Source organism: Trichechus manatus, unplaced genomic scaffold (genome assembly GCF_000243295.1).
Source record: "Trichechus manatus latirostris isolate Lorelei unplaced genomic scaffold, TriManLat1.0 scaffold00002, whole genome shotgun sequence".
In the NCBI taxonomy this organism is placed as follows: Eukaryota; Metazoa; Chordata; class Mammalia; order Sirenia; family Trichechidae; genus Trichechus; species Trichechus manatus.
The window spans coordinates 30,353,684-30,374,429 of NW_004443938.1; the positions used below are offsets into that span (position 1 = coordinate 30,353,684).

At 37.0% G+C, this 20,746-nt stretch overlaps 1 protein-coding gene and 1 pseudogene across 1 annotated transcript in view; both read left to right on the forward strand.

Annotated features, from left to right (window-relative positions):
- Window positions 1-8,462: 8,462 nt before the first annotated feature.
- On the forward strand, window positions 8,463-8,569 carry LOC111820358 (uncharacterized; annotated as a pseudogene).
- A 3,024-nt stretch (window positions 8,570-11,593) lies between these two features.
- The window catches only part of NMBR (neuromedin B receptor), a 24,583-nt gene continuing 15,430 nt past the window's right edge, over window positions 11,594-20,746 (forward strand). Inside the window, exon 1 of the mRNA XM_004368869.2 lies at window positions 11,594-12,148. Within this exon, the coding sequence (XP_004368926.1) occupies window positions 11,691-12,148 (458 nt within the window). The 5' untranslated portion in view covers window positions 11,594-11,690. The remainder of the gene's footprint in view (window positions 12,149-20,746) is intronic.

Below are 20,746 nucleotides of genomic sequence, written 5' to 3' on the forward strand. Positions count from 1 at the left end.
TCTATTCATTATTGAAAGTGGGGTATTAAAGTCTCCAATTGTTATTGTTGAATTGTCTATTTCTCCTTTCAGTTCTGTCAGGTTTTTCATTATGTATTTTGGTGCTCTGTTATTAGGTGCATGCCTTAGTTTCCTAGCTGCTGTAACAGAAATACAACAAGTGGGTGTTTTCAAGGAACAGAAAAGTATTTTCTCAAGTTTAGGAGGCTAGAAATCAGGGCAATTGCTAGAGGAGAAGGCTCTGTCTCTCTCTCTGTGCTTTCTGGGGGAAGATACTTATCTGTGCTTCAATAGCTCCTGGTGTTCTTCAGTTTCTCGGTAATCTTCGTATGTGCTTCTTTCTTCCCCAGTTTGTGCTCACCTGTGTCTGTGCCTAATCTGCTCTTTTTTATATCTTAGGTGATTAGGTTTATGACACAACCTACACTGATATGGGCTCATTAACATACCAAACTAAAAACTCTATTCCAAACTGAATTACATCCACAGGTATACTGTTGTTAGGTGCCTTTGAGTCGATTCTAACTCATAATGACCCTATGTACAGCAGAATGAAACACTTCCCCATCCCTCACCATCCTCACAATTGTTGCTGTGTTTGAGCTCATTGTTGCAGCCACTGTGTCAATCCATCTTGTTGAGAGTCTTTCTTTTTTTTGCTGACCCTCTATTTTCCAGAGCATGATGTCCTTCTCCTGATAACACGTCCAAAGTATATGAAACGAAGTCTCACCATCCTCTCTTCTAAGGAGCATTCTGGCTGTACTTCTTTCAAGATAGATTTGTTCGTTCTTCTGGCATTCAATGGTATATTTCAATATTCTTCATGAACACTATCATTCAAATCCATCAATTCTTCTTCTGTCTTCCTTATTTGTTGTCCAGCTTTTGTGTGCTTATGAGGTGACTGAAAATAGCATGGCTTGGGTCAGGCACATCTTAGTCCTCAAAGTGACAACTTTGCTTTTTATCACTTTAAAGAGGTCTTTTCTAGCAGATTTGTCCAATGCAATACATTGTTTGACTTACTGACTGCTGTTTCCATGAGTGTTAATTGTGCATCCAAGTAAAATGAAATCTTTGACAACTTCATCTTTTCTCCGTTTATCATGATGTTGCTTACTGGTCCGGTTGTGAGGGTTTTTGTTTTCTTCATGATGAGGTGTAATCCATACTGAAGGCTATAGTCTTCGATCATCATCAGTAAGTCCTTCAAGTCACCCTCACTTTCAGCAAACAAGATTTTGTTATCTACATATCGCAGGTCGTTAATGAGTCTTCCTCCAATCCTGATGCCCCATTCTTCTTCATATAGTCCAGCTCCTCAGATTATTTGCTTGGCATACAGATTGAATACATACAGTGAAAAGATACAACCCTGATGCACACTTTTCCTGATTTTAAACCAGGTACTATCCCCTTGTTCTGTTTGACTGACTGCCTCTTGGTCTATGTACAGGTTCTGCATGAGCACAATTAAGTGTTCTGGAATTCTCATTCTTCACAATGTTATCCACAATTTTTTATGATCCACACAGTGGAATGCCTTTGCATAGTCAATAAAACACGGGTACATGTCTCATATGTTTATAATTATTAAATCTTGCCAATGGATTGATCTTTTTATCTGTAGAATGTATCCCTTTTTTCCTGTAGCAGCATTTTTTGTTTTCAGGTTTACTTTGTCTGATATTAGTATAATCATTCTAAGCTTTCCTTATGGTTGCTGTTTATGTAATAATTCTTTTTCCATCTTTTGCTTTCAACCTATTTGTATCTTTAAATCTAAAATGTATCTTCTGCAGAGCTGAATCTTTTTTTTTCCAGTCTGAAAATCTCTGCCTTTTGATTGGATTGCAAATCAATTCACATTTCAAGTTATATAGTTGGATTTTTGTCTTTCTGTTTTCTATGTGTCTCATTCATTTTTGTACTTCTGTTCTCTCATTACTGGTTTATTTTTACTTTTTGTGCTTTAGGTTAAAGTTTACAGCTCAAAAATTCATACACGTATTGTTTTGTGACATGGGTTGCAATCCCCACAATGTAACAGTATGCTCCCCCTTTCCACCACAGGTTGTCTGTGTCCATTCGTCCAGTTCCTGTCCCTTCCTGCCTTCTCGTCCTGCTTTTGGACAGGAGCTGCCCATTTGGTCTCGTATATTTGATTGAACTGAGAGGCACTTTCTTCATGTGTGTAATTTTTTGTTTTATAGGCCTGTCTAATCTTTGTCTGAAAAGTGGGCTTCAGGAATGACTTCTGTTCTAGGTTAGCAGAGCGTCCAGGGGCCGCATTTACAGTGGTCCCTCCTGTCTCTGTTAGGCCAGTAAGTCTGGTCTTTTTACGTGAATTTGAACTCTGTTACACTTGCATGGAGTGAATATTTTCTATCGTAACATTTCAATGATTTTTTTTTTTTTTTTTTTACTATATGTTTTGTGTTATTTTCTTAGTGGTTGTCTAGGGCTTACCACATATGACTTAACTTACCAACATATACTTTAGATTTATACTAACTTAATTCCAGTGTGATATAGAAGCATTGCTCCTAAATAGCTCTATTCTTTTTTCCTTGTTTATGTTCTAATATTACTATACATATTAAATCTATATATATTATAAATACAACTACATTTTTTTACTTACCTAATTTTATATCTTTTAAAGAAGGTCAGAGAAGAGAGAAGAGCAAGCATGTATTAATAGTGTTGTTATTTAACCTTCCCATTTATCATTTCTTATCTTCTTCGTTTGTTCTTGTAGATCTGAGTTACTATCTGGTATCATTTCCTTGCTCCCATACAGCTATTCTTCCATCTGACAACTTTGTGCTGTTATTGTCAAATATTATTCCACTTCTATATGTTTTAGGCAAACAATACAAATATTTACATAATGTTTTATACAATTGATTTTTAAATTAAGAGATGAAAGGAGAGTAGTATGCATTTATAATATCTTTTATAATGACATAGGAGCCTTAGTGGCACAGTGGTTAAAGCTCTTGGCTGCTGTCTGAAAGGTTGGCAGTTCGAATCCACCAGCTGTTCTGTGGGCAAAAGACATGGCAGTCTGCTTCTGTAAAGATTTACAGCCTTGGAAACTCTGTGGGGCAGCTCTACTCTGTCCTGTAAGGTCTCTATGAGTCGGAATTGACTCGTCGGCAGTGGGTTTGGTTTGGTTTATAATGACATAATTAACTTTACTTTCATCCTTGTTTTTTCATGTATACTTGAATTATTGTCTGGGGTTACCTGCTGTAGCCTAAAGAACTTCCTTTGGTATTTCTTGTAAGGTGGTCTGCTAGTAACAAATTCTCCCAATATTTGTTTATCTGGGAATGTCTTTATTTTGCCTTAATTTTTGACAGATCATTTTGCCAGACATAAGATTCTTGGTGGACCCAAGTTTCTTTCAGCACTTTGAATGTTGTTCCATTGGAGAAATATGAACTTGGTTTCTGATGAGAAATCCACTATTAATCTTACTGATGTTTCCTTTTAGATGACAAGTTGTTTTTCTTGTTTGCTTTAAATTTCTTTTTTTAGTCTTTGTCTTTAAACATTTTTACTATGATGTGTCTGATTATAGATCTTTTTGTATTTATCCTACCTGGAATTCATTGAGCTATTGGACGTGTAGATTGTTTTTCATCACATCTTGGAAAATTTCAGCCATTATTTCCTTGAATATTTTTCATGGTCCTTGCTCTCTGTCCTCTCTTTCTTGTACTTCCATTACACACTGTTGGCACATTTCATAAAGTTCCACTTTCTCTGAGGCTATGTTCATTTTTTTTTCAGTCTATTTTTTCTCTTTGTTCTTCAGATGGCATATTCTCTATCAATTTATATTCAGGTTCACTGTTTCTTCTGCCAGTTCAAATCTACCATTGAACTCTCTGTTGAATTTTTCATCTCAATTATTGTATTTTTCAACTCCATAATTTCCATTTGGTTCTTCTTTCTCCAGAAAAAAAATATTTTTAATCTCTCTACTGATATCTTCTGTTTGATAAAACACTGCTATCATATCTTCCTTTAAATTTTGAAGTATGATTGTATGATTTCTTTTAGTTCTTTGACTATATTTATAACAGCTTCTTTGAAGTCTTTGTCTATGAAGTCCAACATCTGGATTCTCTCAAAGGCAGTTTCTGTTGTCTGCTTTTTGCCCCATATATAGATCATTCTTTCCTATTTGTTTACATGTCCCATAATTAATTTAAAAAAATGAGCATTTTAGATAGTATAGCAACTCTGTATATTGATAACATCCACCCTCCAAACTTGTTTCTGTTGTTTGCTTGTTTATTTGTTTAGTGACTAGATTGGACTATTTTAATAAAGTCTATTTCTCTCACAATGTGCAGATATTGGTATTGCTCCTAAGAGGGCATAGCCTGGTGTATTTGGATAGTCACCCTGACTGATGGTGATTTTAGCAGGGCTCTCTGACTCTCTCATTCCCTGATCTCTCTGTTAGGCTTTCTACTTCTGAAGGTATCACATCCAGCTGTTTAAAAAAAAAATGTTGCCATCTAGTCGATTCCTATTCATAGCAACCCTATAGGACAGAATAGAACTGCCCTATAGGGTTTTGAAGGAGCAACTGATGGATTCAAACTACTGACCTTTTGGTTAGCAGCTGAGCTCTTAACATCCAACTGTTAGCCTCTACAAATTAATGGCTGATTGTTCTATTGTTTTCAATAGTGCTTTGGGACACAAATTACTCCACAGTGTCATCCAATTAAACTCAGTCCCCTTTGTGGGGTAGTCTTTAAGGCTAGTCTTTGAAATTTGTTCCAACCTCAGGAGGATTCTTCTTAGCTATCTCTTTCTCTGGTTTTCTCTGATAGACTTCTAGTTGGTTTATGATTTAGCTTGTTGCTCTCATGTAGCTATCAGCCTCCCCTCAAGTGTTTGCCACCATAATCTCCACTGTTTTTAAGAGTGCCCTTCAACTTGAACTTTCCCAGACTCTGTTTTGAATAAAGTCAGTTTCCTTGGGAAGAACTTTGTAAGTCTCTTGGTTTACAGCCTGCCTCCTTTCTGGGAAAGCAAAAAAAAAAAAAAACAAAAAAACAAATAAACTCTGTGTCTCTGTTCTGGATCTGGAAGCAGGGTAATTTTTTATCTGAAGACACCCATGCTTCACAATCAGAGCAATGAGCAGTGGCAATAGACCCTGGTGTCCTTGTCTTATCTTTCCCAGCATGGAACCTCCCTACTACAAATTACCTTGGGTGAGAGGGTCAGGGTCCCAGTATTCTTGGTCTGCCTTACTAGCGAGGTCTGAGTGGAAAAAGATAGCCTCAAACTTCTCAGCTGCTTTTGCCTGGAATATAGCATGGAGCTGTGGAGAATGAAAAATACTGACAGCCTGCCTCTTGTCCATAGCTCTTTACTGGGAGATGGGAGGAAAGGGAGTTCTGTATTCTTGGCTGCATCCACCTGGAAAGAAGCTTTTGTTATACAAAGATGAAGGTGTAAGGGAGTGAGGGAGTGTGTCAAGATTCAAATGTGGCAGACTTTTAATGAAATTTAGTAGAGATTATAATTGTTTCTTCATTTGCTCTACTACCTTAGGAATATTTCTAGAAACTTTAAATGATTTTTTTTTAAAATAATTTTCACCAGTTATAGTTGTTTCACTGGGAAGAATGTCTGTAGAGCTCCTCACTCTGCCATTCCGGAAGCTGTCTTCTCAACTTGTGATGTTTCTACTTCTATTTGTTATAGTGTGTGTAAAAGTCCTGCTTGACTTCAAGTACAGGTTCCTTTACACCATTTTATTAAATCATGTTGTCTTAATGTTTGTTCCATTTGACAAAGCTCATTTAGTTTAAGCTGCTTTATCAGACTGAAAAACTTTGTATCATTAGCCTTTTTCCTGGGCCTGTATAACCTTAAGACATCATATTCTTCCAATAAGGTCTTTTTCCTCTGAATGTCTCTTTGCATTGAAAACAAATTCTGCTTGTCCTAATTTGCCTATGCCTGGTCCTATTTCTCCTGAAGATGTCTTTAATCTGATAATCTAATGTTGTTTTATCTACCATATATGTTGTATCCATTATGTGCTAATTGCCTAGGTGCAATTGGAAAGCTTATTTTGCACACAAAAATGTTGTATTTCCCAAGATAAAGTCATGGGGGTAGTTGTTTGGTGCTGTGGAGTCGATTTCTGGCTCATAGTGACTCCATGTGACAGAGTAGAACTGCCCCATAAGGTTTTCTTGTCTGTAATCTTTACAGAAGCATATCACCAGGTCTTTCTCCCGCAGAATCGATGGGTAGGTTTGAACCAACAACTTTTTGGTTAGCAGCCAACTGATTAGTTGCTGGAAATAGAAATCCCCTCCGCTTTGTCTCAAATACACTTTGTGAGATTCTTTTCTATTATTTCTCAGTTTACTTTTCAGACTGTGATCTTTAATGTACTGGGAATATAACACTGTATGTGGTTTTATACAGGGACCCAGTTTTATTCTTCTTAGTAATGCTAGCCATTTTTCTGTATTATCTATTGTTTTTGTTAGGTACCTTCCAGTTGGTTCCAACTCACAGTGACCCTATGTACAACAGAACTAAATGCTGCCAAGTCCTGCACCATCCTCACAATCCTTGTTAGGTTTAAGCCCATTGTTGCAGCTACTGTGTCAGTCCATCTTGTTGAGGGTCTTCCTCTTTTTCACTGATTGTCTACTTTACCAAGTATGATGTCTTTCTCCAGGGACTGGTCCCTCCTGTTAACATGTCCAAAGTACATGAGACAAAGTTTTGTTATCTTCGTTTCCAAGGAGCCATTTTTTTTTTCTTTTCTATTCATTTTTTGGGCCATATTTTTTAATATTTAGTTTTAACATGTACATGCAACTGTCATTGGGCTTTCTATTCTTTTCCATTGACCTACTATTTTTTTCTGTTCTTGTGCCAATCCCATCCTGTTTTTAATATAACTTTGTATCTGTGTTTCTTTCTTTTCAAATGTTATGCTTTCAATTTCCTTTTATTTCATTATAACATTGGGTGGAATATCCTTTACTATGTTAAATAGTAATGGTAATACCTGGGTATCCTAGTGTTCACAATCTTAAAGGAGGTTCCTATAAAATTTTTCTGTAAATATAATATTTAACTTTTTCTTCATCCTACTTTACATGATAGATCCATTGGGGCAGGTAAAGGATTATGAAATAGGTTTGCATTTCAAATTCTTTGTATACACTTACACAATTACCAGTACTCATATCGATGACTTTGAAACAGCAAACAATGATTATATTTAGCTCTGAACACTTTTTGTACTATAAAAATGAAGTGTCTGATGTGCATTTTATAAGCATTTAATGCCTCAGAAGTCAAAATATATCCTTCATGTATATGGAAACTTCATTTTTCCAGGAAATTTTATTCTCTGTGAATAATGTGATAGAATAGACTTTAAAGTCAAGTATAATTAGCTGCAAAATGCAGTTTTACTGAGGTCTTTATGGAATTAATCAAGTTATATTACCTCTATGAGTGTTAGTTATCTCATCTGTAAAATTAAAACTCAAATGTCTGCCTCATAGGATAGTTATAAACATTAAATGATATGCCTCTAAGGACTCTAACATGGTGTATGGCATGTAGATTACAAAAAAAAAGTATGTCCCTTTGGTAGATGTTTATTTCTGATGTTTATTGATTCTATAAAATGAGACAATAGCTATTTATCTCCATTTAATTTGTGATGTATCTAAATAATATACACATAATTATAATAACTTTAATAACATTTTAATAAAATATCATAAGCCTATCATTATTAAAATATTTATTATACTCTTCACTACCATGAACAAAGTCTTTGAGTAAATACCTATGAATTCACTTGAAATGGAAAAAATTCAATAATCTACGTGTCTTATTTCTACAATGCCAGGCAATTGGATATTTGTATAATTCTGTTTTTTGATTCAAGTTTTTCTCATGTAAGTTTAGCAGGGACCCAATTGGAGGAGAATATAGAAACTCACACAGTAAATTAGACTTCACTATATTTTCATATAAAAGAGATTAAAATGTGTTGTTGCTATTATTGTTAGTTGCCATCGAGTCCATTCCAACTCATAGCAACCCTATGTATGACAGAACAAAACACTGCCCAGTCCTGTGTCATCCTCACAATCATTGCTGTGTTTGAGCCTATTGTTGGAGCCACTGTGTCAGTCCATCTCATTGAGAGTCTTCCTCATTTTAGCTGACCCTTACCTTTTCAAGCATGATGTCCTTCTCCAGGGATTGGTCCCTCCTGATAACATGCCCAAAGTATGTGAGATGAAGTCTTGCCATCCTTGCTTCCAAGGTGCACTCTGGCTGTACTTCTTCCAAGACAGGCTTGTTCTTTCTTCTGGCAGTTCATGGTATGTTCAATACTCCTTGCCAACACCATAATTCAAAGGCATCAGTTCATCGCTTCTCAGCCTTTCGGCTAAGATCAAGTGTAGTATCTGTTCTTATCAGTTTAATCAAAGGCATCAGTTCTTCTTTAGTTTTCCTCATTCATTGTCCAGCTTTCAATGCACATAAGACGATTGAAAATACCATGGTTTGGGTCAGGAGCACCTTAATCCTCAAAGTGACATCTTTGCTTTTCCACACTTTAAAAAGGTCTTTTGCAGCAAATTTGCCCAATGCCATACATCAGTTGATTTTTTGACTGCTGCTTCCGTGGGTGTTGATTACGGATCCGAGTAAAATGAAATCCTAGATGACTTCAAAATTTTATCCCTTTATCATGATGTTGCTTATTGGTCCAATTGTGAGGATGTTTGTTTTCTGTATGTTGAGGTGTAATCCATACTGAAGGCTGTAGTCTTTGATCTTCATCAGTAAGTGCTTCACATCCTCTTCACTTCCAGTAAGCAAGGTTGTGTCATCTGCATAAAGCAAGTTGTTAATGAGTCTTCCTCCAATCCTGATGCCCCCTTCTTCTTCATATAGTCCAGCTTCTCAGATGATTTAATCAGCATAAAGATTGAATAGGTATGGTGAAAGGATACAACCCCGATGCATACCTTCCCTGATTTTAAACCACAGTGTCCCCTTGTTCTGTTTGAATGACTGCCTCTTGTTCTGTGTACAGCTTCCACATGAGCATAATTAAGTGTTCTGCAATGTTATCCATAATTTGTTATGATCTACACAGTCAAATGCCTTTGCATAATCAGTAAAACACAGGTAGACATCTTTCTGGTGTTCTCTGCTTTCAGGCAAGATCCATCTGACACTAGCAATAATATCCTTCATTCCACATCATCTTATGAATCTGTCTTGAATTTCTGGTCATTCCCTGTCGATGTACTGCTGCAAGCATTTTTGAATTATCTTCAGCCAAATTTTACTTGCATATGATATTAATGATATTGTTCAGCAATTTATGCATTCTATTGGATCATCTTTTTTTTGGAATAGGCACAAATATGGATCTCTTCCAGTCAATTGGCCAGGTAGCTGTCTTCCAAATTTCCACTGAAACCTGTCCACCATGGGTGACACTGCTGGCATTTGAAATACTGGTGGCATATCTTCCAGTATCACAGCAACATGAAAGCTACCACATTATGACAAACTGCCAGAGTGTGGGTAAATGGGTTAGTTGTAGTTTTAAAGTTTGAGTGACTTCATAATATACAAGATCACTTTAATAGTTCTTTTACTTTGCATAATGCATTCAGTGTTAAAAGAGAAAACTTAAATAACTTTAAAGATAAATGTGCTAGCATCATTTCTTAATTTATATGTAATATTAATTGCTTTGGTTATCTCCCTTGATTCAGATATGTGCCTGCTAACGTCTATATTGTCAATCTTAATAACAGATGATTTTAAGTACTGAAATTGAAGAAAAGTACATTAATAGTGCAATTGATTTAGAAAATTGAGTTAGAAAATGTCAAATGAAAATAAAATTGATTACAATTATATTTACATTGTTTAATTCAACTAAGATAATTAAGCACTAATCTTGGTAGCAATTTCTGAAAAAAAAAGAAAGCTTAAATTTTACAAATAGCTTTGTTTATGTACACATTTTACCAGCGATGGCCAGATCATTGCAGGTACTCATCAACTAATTTCCTCATCAAACAATTTTATCTTTTAGTAACCAAGATCGAGGCATATGTTTTTCCTAATGAAAACAATGTTATATGGCTAACCCCAGAACTGAGCCACCATTTCTGAATTGTTTATATTTGACTCAGATGACGCTGAGTTGGGGAGTTATTTTCCCTTATGGATATCCAGCTGAAGTATCAGACATTTGTTGAGTATATAACTAGAGGTGGCATTCTTCGGTCATAGGTATACATATATTCAGCCTTAATTGATACTATCAAGTAAGTTTCCAAAAGGAAAAAAAAGTTTGCCATTTGTTTTAAAAAATCGTCAGTTTCTGCTAAAACTGAGCATACTAGATTACTGGGACCTAGCAAATTCATATCTGGGTATTCAGCAAAAGGTACACCAGAAGACATAAAAGAATATTCATAGAAGCATTATTCAAATTAACTGAAACTTCTTTATACACAAGTGAATCAACAGTAGAATGGATGAATAAGCAGTGGCATATTTATGCAATGGAATACTATATGAAAAAATAATAATACATGATACATGATACATGTAATAATAATACATGATAATACATGAGTGGATCTCACAGACATAATATTGAGTGAATGAAGCTGGACAGAAGAGTACATACTGAATGATTCCATTTATATGATGCTCAAGAGCAGACAAACTAACATGATAAAAGGCAGATTAATAGTTATTTTGGGAGACAGTGGTTAGATCGTTGGTTCTGGATGGTGGTTAGATTGAGATATACACTTAACTATTGTGCACTTTATGCAAGTTATACTTCGATAAAATGTGTTAGAAGTAATATGCCAGTTGTAGGAAAGAGTTTCCCTATCTGGAGTAAGAAGTGGATGATAGGAAGAAGAGCGGGGAGAAAATTTCATTCATTCACTTCATAAAGTGTCACTGCGTCTCTTTCCTAAATTGACTGTTTCTGCATCAGGCACTTGCCAGCTCAGTCCCTAAATCCTTTGAGGTTCACAAACTTCTTGCCAGCGACTCCTCCAGCTTGGAGGCGGGTGTAAGGACGGATGGATATAGGGACGCGGTGTGAGAGGGAGGACTCAGTTCCCCTCCAGTTCCTCACAATACACCAGGAACTGCAGAACACGAGGAAAGCTGTAGGAAGAGCCAAATGCTAGTGATCCCAAGCTAGTCCCACATGTTTCAGCTGTGGCGCGTTGGACAGCGCCAGGATGACTTCCGCTCCTCCTGGCCAGCAGTCCCGCAGGTACTTTTCTTAATCCCAGAGGGAGCGCGTTGTTGACCAACCAACTGTTCTCCGGTATAAAGGAGAACAAGCGTTGCAGACAAGAACAAAGACGCAACCGCTCTTTCTTTCTTTCTTTTTCTTTTAAATTCGTAGCCAACAGGCGCCAATGCGCCCCTTGCAGAACTGTAGCACCTGAGCGCGTGGACAGACGTACCTGGCCCTGTCCTCTTCGGAAGGCGGCGGTGTGACGCGTTCGCCGGGGCAGTAAACTTGCCAGGACCAGAGAGAAATCGATTAAGCTCAAGTTGGGTGCGGTGCACTTATCAGGGCACCTAGGCGCATGAAAGCTCCAGAGGACTCTCCTGGAACGAAGATCATGCCTCCCACGTCTCTTGCCAACGTCTCCCTGATCGCGGGCGCCAATCACAGCGATCTTATTCCGGGGGTGTCCGAAAGGGATCTTCCGCCCGCCCAGGACGGGACCACCGCGGAGTTGGTGATTCGCTGTGTGATCCCATCCCTCTACCTGCTCATCATCACGGTGGGCTTGCTGGGCAACATCATGCTGGTGAAGATCTTCATCACCAACAGCGCCATGAGGAGCGTCCCCAATATCTTCATCTCTAACCTGGCCGCCGGCGACGTGCTGCTGCTGCTCACCTGCGTCCCGGTGGACGCCTCGCGCTACTTCTTTGACGAGTGGATGTTTGGGAAGGTGGGCTGCAAACTGATCCCAGTCATCCAGCTCACCTCTGTGGGGGTTTCTGTGTTCACGCTCACAGCCCTCAGCGCCGACAGGTAAGGACACAGAAAAGTGATGAAGAAGGGCGGGGAGAAGGATGCACCTGTACCATTAGTTTGAAAGTAGCTTTAAAATCGTATATCCTAGTCCCCCTCCCCTAATTTGGGAATCTTTATTAGCATCTTTACTTTGTTGCATAGAAAATTTGTAGAACAAATGCGTAATAGTGTAGCTATCATGTAGAAGCTTTTCGTGTGTGCCTAAAACCTTAGAAGTGTACTCACTTTCCTTATTTAGTGGGACAACAAACTAATAGGTAAGAATGTCTGCCTTAGTATTAGGGAAATGTTTTGTTTTGATTTTTTGCCCAAATAAGGGAAAACCTCATTTACACTTTTTAAATCAAATACTACTATTTTTTGAAAGAAAGACATTTAGCATAACAAATTTTCTTTGGACAGATGACTTTATACATTCTTCTTGTTTAATACCTAAAGCCAAGTAATATGCTCTTTTTCACAAACAAGTAGGTACCAAATTTTAGTATCTTAAAACAATGCTGTAAAAATATCAAGCTCTTTGATAGTAAATCTAATTTTCACCTATTTTAAGCGTGTGTAATGTCCGTCATTCTACCTTGCAGGTCAACTAGTTCAAAGGTGTCATTTCTAGGTGAGGATATTGAGGCCCAGGGAATGTAGGTCCTCCTGGCAGAGCTGGGAGAAGAATCCAAGCCTCTTGATTCTTGGTCCACTGCCACTATCCCAAGCTATAATCACACTTAGGGGCATTTAAGCAGGAGAGAATGTCCAGGGTTGGGATTGGGGGCAAAATGTAGAATTAGGCATCATTGCATGGAGCTGGTGGTCTAATTCCCTTGGGGAGTGACTGAACACTATATAGAAAAACAATGTAACTTGGATAATTAAGGGAGTGGTTACTCTTCTTATCTTTAATTTATGTACTGAATTATTAATTAAAAATGAATCTGGATAGAAATTTCTTGATATTTGTGGTAATACCCTTACATTATTTTGGCATTGAAGAGTTAATCTTCACTGAAAAAAGAGAATATTCAATGGAGCGTTGAGAGCTATTATCTTTTAAAACTGAACACTATTAACTTTTAAATTTGTGTGGTATACTCTCTAAAGTCATATTCCTGTAAAATTGGGTGCCTTTTGTGTTATTAACCTCATTTTGTTAACATGACACCATTGCTATTACTTTTAAAAAAGTTTTCTTTGAATTTCATAACTAAAATGTGACTTTATAGTTATCTTCCCTTTTTATGGGACCTGTTTTAAAAAGATAGTTAAAATATTTCTGTTTAATGATTGGAATCAAGCTTAATGAACAACTATCACTATAATAGTTAAAATTACTGTCATTATGTTTTCCTTTTAAAACATGTGTCTGTAGCAAGACCCAGGGCTTGAGTTTATGTCATGCCAGTTTCCTCAATCTATTGTTATGGAGACATACAGGTAAAATTGTCCTGACCGAGGTCAGAGAAAATGCTGCTCCTCACATCATTACTGAATTACTTTATTTCATATGTGTATTATATACTTTGTGAATACAACATAGATACTGAAATAATAATAATGATAGAGAAAGGTGGGTGGCTTCTTCTACTTGGTCCATCTGGCTACCTTTGTCTATCAGTGTGTGTTCTGGAAATACAAACCGAGAAACCTGCGTCACGGGTGACTACATGACATGATGCGTTCAAATATTCACTTGAATCAGTTTGAAAATGGCTTCTTATATATTGTCTACATTTCTATTTTTCTTCCAGAACATAGTAATCAAGTGTTGATTAGTACTTAATCTCCTAATATTTTACTTACCAAGTGTTTTGATTTCTTGTGGATTTGGAAACAACTATAAGATGAATTACATTGAGCACTGTACTAAAACTTGTGTGTGAGTTTATAATTCTCATAACAATACTATAAAGTTGGCACTTACTACCTTTTTAAAGTTGCGAAATCTAAGGCTTAAAATTAAGCATCATTTTCATGATCTTACAGCTAGTAAGTAATGGAGCTAGGATTTGAATCCAGTTCACTTTTCACCATTAAGCTTTCACTTTTCACCATTAAGCCAGAACATTACTTTCCCAGGAACAGGAAATTGCTAGTGGTCTTTCTTAATTAACAGCAGACTGAAAAGTTAAATTTTAAACAAAGCACCCAAAAGTGAAAAAAAAAAAAAAAAAAAAGAGAGGAGGATGCAAAGCTTATTTAGTAAAGTGAAAGAACATCATAAAATGTAACTGTAAAATAAAAAAAGCAATTCAAAATGAAGTCTTAGTTGTAGAAACAGGAAAATTCAAGAAAAAATCTGTTATTAAGGGAAGAAGGCACAGTTTTTAAAAAAAACAAATTAAATTGCTTGTCTAACCAAATACCTTCTCTTCATGGGCTGCCTTAACAGTTATGTGTTTGCCTAAGGAAAGAGAGACGTAGGAAAAGGAACAGGAAGAGAAGTAGATTTCAAAAAGCATATCCCAGTGTGACATGGAGACGTGAGCATTATACATCACTGACGGCGGCATCGCCGGATAGTAGAGACTGAAATAAGAAACACAATAATTACGAATCTACCTTAGGCCTCAATCACCTTGTTTCATACGGCCAAAAGTGATATGGGTGACACTTTATGGTACTTCTGATTATTAATTCCTGACGTTTCAAGCTCTTTTGAGGACTTTCAACTGATACATCCTTAGGAAAAATCATTTGTGTCTACCGTAGGTTGACAGTGTTGGCTTTGGAGGCATATTATAATCAATATAGCTGGAGAAGGGACAGTGCCTGATCAGAAATGGTGATAGTCAGGTTCATAGTTTTTTGTTTTGTTTTTATGTTGATAGATTTTTTTGTTACTATTTTGAAAAATATGCTTTATTTTTTGCTTCTTCAAATTAAATATCTGATTTAAAGTATTTCTACATTCTCCGTTGTATCATGCTTCTAACAATTTTATACACACACATAGACACGTTCTCATCTTCCACTGTATATCGGGACACACATGCTGTGACAAGGGGGAGGTGGAGCCTCATCACCCATATGGTGTTATATGGTATGTATATGTATATGTATGGTGTTATAGCTGTTTTCCTCGTTGTTTATTCGAGTGGCTGCTTTTCCAAACTTGGAATGTTATGTTTTTGGCTTTTGAAGGCCCATTACTAAAATGCAAATAACCTTTAAGAATGGTGTTCCCTTTCTTCCTTCACAGAAAAAAAATTATCACAGAGTAGTGTTAAAAATTATAAACTTTATAATTTTAAGCAATCACAAATATAAAACTAGATATCAACTCCTTATTCTTGTTTCTTAGATAGCTGTTAACTAAAATGCATTTATAAATTAAATTAAAAAAACAAAACTATAAAAACAACAAAAATCAAATTAATATTAAGATTAAGGCAGTGCTAATTATTAGAAATTAATAGAAACGTGAATTATATAACAATGAATTTAATGTAAAATATGCATTAACTTAATGCAGTTAATTTAGTTGAAAACAATTTAATGCAAAAATTGTATTACACCTAACTGATTAAAGTGCAAATGTATTAATAATTAAGTTTTTGTTTGCTGGTTAGAATAATCAGATTTAATTCCAGAACTGAACAAAAGACAGAGCCTTGAATCATTAATTTCATTTGGATATTATACTAATGCAAACAGATAGTATCTTCAGTATAATTACATGTTAAAATACAGTATAGAAACAGATTGAATATAGACCCTGTGCCCAACACCTTCTAGGGCTAACGAAGAGTTTTTCATCAGCCTGTATCCTGTGGTGAGAAGGAGTACCACCACCTGTTTGTTGGTTTCTCACCAAACCCCCCTGACTGGAGCTCAGGTCCCAGTTAACTAGCTGCTCTGATAGGAGATGCTTACTTCTTTGGTCCATAACCCTGGACAATATGCGGAGAAGCCCTTGTCTCTCAGTTGGTGGTGAGACTGGTGCTCTGTGTGTTCTTCCTCAACTCTTTCGGCAAGTCCAGGCTGGCCACACACCCTGAGAGAACAGTCCAAACTCATCCTACAGATAACTCATGTGACCAGGGTGATGATTTATTTACTTTCAACTTGCTCCAAAAAAATTTAAGTCAGGTTAAAAATAAAGATACAAACACTGGACAGTAGGAATCAGAAAGGGGGGAAAACCAGAAGTGGGGAAAATAAAATCATACTTTCACAGAATGTGAATGATAAATTTGCCAATAACCTTTGTAGCTGCCAATACAAAAGGAAAATTTGTTTCCCATAGCAGTTGCTTAGTGGTTATTTTTACATAACCATAGAAACAGGATGAATTGTAATTTCTTCCCTTAATTTATCAGTTTTTCATTTGAAATTACATGGTTTATTCTTGGAGGCTATTATATTTGACACTAATAAATTAGATGTCTTTTACTCATTAATCTCAAACATTTCTAGTTTATTTCCTTGTCCCTTCTCCTTAGAAAAAATCTCAGAAGTGAGAAGGAATCTTGTAAAGGAGAAGGTGCATAATCTCAGAAGGGAGAAGGAATCTTAGACGGAACGGTTGTGCAATTCTCACAATATTCATGACATTGTCATATTTATATATTCCTTTATAATTTGTGACAAGCACTTATCTACCCTCATCTAATACCTGTGGGGTACACTATGAGTAAGGAGGGACTGCAGCAAGCTGGGCTTTATGGCACCTGGTGTTATTCCAGCATCTGTTATGCTCTGATGTTTCACTTAGAGAAAATGATAAAGCGACTCAAAATTATATGCCGATAAAGAAGAATTTTTCTTATTTTCAAGTTAAGAAAATCGTCCTCCACTACAGAGCTGAGAGACCTTAGATATGATCCTATTATCTCCATCTTTTAGAACTGATAAAAGAGAGACTCAAAGAGGAGAAGAGATACTAGTAATTAGTGGGGCAACTGGTGATCAGTTCAGCCCTCTGCCATCACACTGTTCCCTGTTCACTCCATATCACACAAATCTCCCATATGATAATTTATGCTAGTTCTATTTTGCTTACTTCTCAGTGGAAACAAAACATCTCTAAGATATACCTCTGAGTCTTTTGCCTATAATGATGTATTTGAATAGGGGGTCACCTGTCTGATTGAGCCATCAGGGCAAACAGTGAAGTTCAGTACTCTTCCTTTTGGTATTTGTCACCAGCATTACAGTACCTACTTGTGGGTTTCAAAAACAAAAATAATAATTTACCTTGTGTCTTAGTTGTCTAGGCTGCTATAACAGAAATACCACAAGTGGTTGGCGTTAATAAAGAGAAATTTATTCTCTCACAGTTTAGGAGTCTAGAAGTCCAAATTCAAGATGCCAACTCCAAGAGAAGGCTTTCTCTCTCTCTGTCGGCTCTGAAGGAAGGTCCTTGTCATCAGTCTTTCCTGGTCAAGAAGCTTCTCCGTTCAGGGACCCCGGGTCCAAAGGACATGCTATTCTCCTGTCTCTCGTTTCTTGGTGGTATGAGGTTCCCATGTCTCTCTGCTCCCTTCTCTCTTTTATATCTCAAAAGAGATTGGTTTAAGACACAATCTAATCTTATAGATTGAGTCCTGCCTCATTAACATAACTGCCGCTAATCCCATTTTATTAACATCATAGGGATAGGATTTACAACAAGCAGGAAAATTGCATCAGATGACAAAATGGTGGACAATCACACAATGCTAAGAATCATGGCCTGGCCAAATTGATACACATATTTTTTGGGGACAGAATTCAATCCATAACACCTTGGTCCTCCCAATTGCTGATTGTCCAAGAGGCTTGACAAATTTCCAAGGTCTTATATAATTTTATTTGCTGTTTTATCTTCTCATTCTGAGCAAGTTCTTAGTTAAGATTTTTTGTTCTTGATTGATTGCATTTCTGGAAAAGTCAATGCTGGTGTGAGAAGCAGCTTTTTTTCATATGAACATTCTTTAACTATTTCTTTATAACTTAACATATGCCCCAACCCAATTGCTGTTGAGTTGATTCCAACCCATAGCAACCTGATAGGACAGGGTAGAACTGCCCCATAGGGTTTTCAAGGCTTCCTTCTTTAAGGAAGCAGACTGCCATGCCTTTCTCCCCCAGAGGAGGTGGTGGGTATGAACGATCTTCCGTTCAGTTAGCAACTGAGTGCTTAACTGCTGCACCACAAGGGCTCCTAAAATATGTCCACGTTAAAAAAAAAAAAAGGATTTATGGGAAAATAAAAGTGGAATCTCAAATTACAGAAAAGAAGAAAAACAGAACCCCAAGAACTAAAATAAATCCTTCAGTTCTCTCTCCCAGTTACAAAATTGCTAAGGTGATGGAAAAATTTCAATGGCAATCTCATCTCATAAATAGTATTTATTTTCTGTAGATTACTGTTGTTAAGTTCTGGAAGAAAGTTGGAGAAAGAAGGGGAAGACAGTTTAAAGAAAGAGGATAGGAAGGGAAGAGGTTGAGAAAAAGCAAGTTCTCTCCTGTCAAGCAAGCAGAACTACCTCCAGACCAACTGAGAATTGTAAACATCTCTTCTGTTTGTAAAAATCTCAGGAGATCGTTTCTATAAGCAGCTCACTATCTCAATTTCTGTCCATGGTATATTCAATATTCTATTTTTATTTTATTTTTATTGTGCTTTAGGTGAAAGTTTACAGCTCAAGTTAGTTTCTCATACAAACATTCATACACACATTGTTATGTGACCCTAGTTGCTATCCCTACAATGTGACCACACATTCCTCCTTTCCACGCTGGATTTCCCATGTCTCTTCAACCAGCTCCTATCCCTTTCTGCCTTCTCATCTCATCTCCAGACAGGAGCTGCCCTTTTAGTCTCATGTATCTACTTGAACTAAAAAGCACACTCTTCACAAGTATCATTTTGGGTCTTATAGTCCAGTCTATTCTTTGTCTGAAGAGTTGGCTTTGGGAATGGTTTTAGTTCTGGGCTAACAGAGAGTCTGGGGGCCATGTCTTCTGGGGTCCCTCCAGTCTCAGTCAGACCATTAAGTCTGGTCTTTCTATTAGAATTTTAGTTCTGCATCCCACATTTCTCCTGCTCCGTCAGGGACTCTCTGTTGTATTCCCTCTCTGGGTGGTCATTGGTGGTAGCCAGGCACCACCTAGTTCTTTTCGTCTCAGGCTGGTGGAGTCTTTGGTTTATGTGACCCTTTCTGTCTCTTGGGCTAATATTTTCTTTGTGTCTTTGGTGTTCTTCATTCTCCTTTGCTCCAGGTAGGTTGGGACCAATTAACGCATCTTAGATGGCCACTTGCTAGCTTTTAAGACCCCAGATACCACTCACCAAAGTGTGAAGCAGGACATTTTCTTAATAAACTTTGTTATGCCAGTTGACCTAGATGTCCCCTGAATCCACGGTCCTCAGATCCCCATCCCTGCTACTCTGTCCCTCCAAGTGTTTGACTGTATTCAGAAAACTTCTTAGCTTTTAGTTTAGTCCAGTTGTGCTGACTTCCCCTGTATTGTGTGTTGTCCTTCCCTTCACCTAACATAATTCTTATGTACTATCTAGTTAGTGAATACCCGTCTCCCTCCCTTCCCACCCTCGTAACCATCAAAGAATGTTTTCTTCTGTGTTTACACATTTTCTTGAGTTCTAGTGGTCTCATACAATATTTGTCCTTTTGCAACTGACTAATTTGACTCAGCACGCTGCCTTCCATATTCATCCATGTTATGAGATATTTTGCAGATTCATCGTTGTTCTTTATCGTTGTGTAGTATCTTATTGTGTAAATATACCATAATTTGTTTATCCACTTGTCCGTTGATGGGCACCTAGGTTGTTCCCATTTTTTGCTATTATGAACAGTGCTACAATGAACATGGGTGTGCATATATCTATTTGTGTGACGGCTCTTATTTCTCTAGGATATATTCCAAGGAGTGGGATTGCTGGGTCATATAGTACTTCTATTTGTAGCTTTGTAAGGAAGCGCCAAATTGGTTTCCAAAGTAGTGGTACCATTTTACATTCCCACCAGTCTCTCCACAATGTCTCCAACATTTATTATTTGGTGTTTTTTGGATTAATGCTAGCCTTGTTGGGGTGAGATGGTATCTCATTGTAGTTTTGATTTGCATTTCTCTAGTAGCTAATAATTGTGAGCATTTCCTCATGTATCTGTTAGCCACCTGAATGTCTTCTTTGGTGAAGTGCCTGTTCATATCCTTTGCCCATTTTTAAATTGGGTTACTTGTCTTTTTGTTGTTGAGGTTTTGCAGTATCTTGCAGATTTTAGAGATTAGATGCTGATAGGATTTGTTTTAGTCAAAAATTTTTTCCCGGTCTGTAGGTTGTCTTTTTACTCTTTTGGTGAAGTCTTTTGATGAGCATAAGTATTTGATTTTTAGGAGCTCCCAGTTATCTGGTTTCTCTTCTGGTGTTTGTGCATTGTTACTTTTGGTTTATAGCGTGTTTATGCCATGTAAGTAGGGCTCCTAGCATTGTCCCTATTTTTCCTTCCATGATCTATATTGTTTTTTATTTTACATCTAGTTCTTTGATCCATATTGAGTTAGTTTTTGTGCATGGTGTGAGGTATGGGTCTTGTTTCAGTTTTTTGCAGATGGATATCCAGTTATGCCAGCACCATTTGTTAAAGAGAC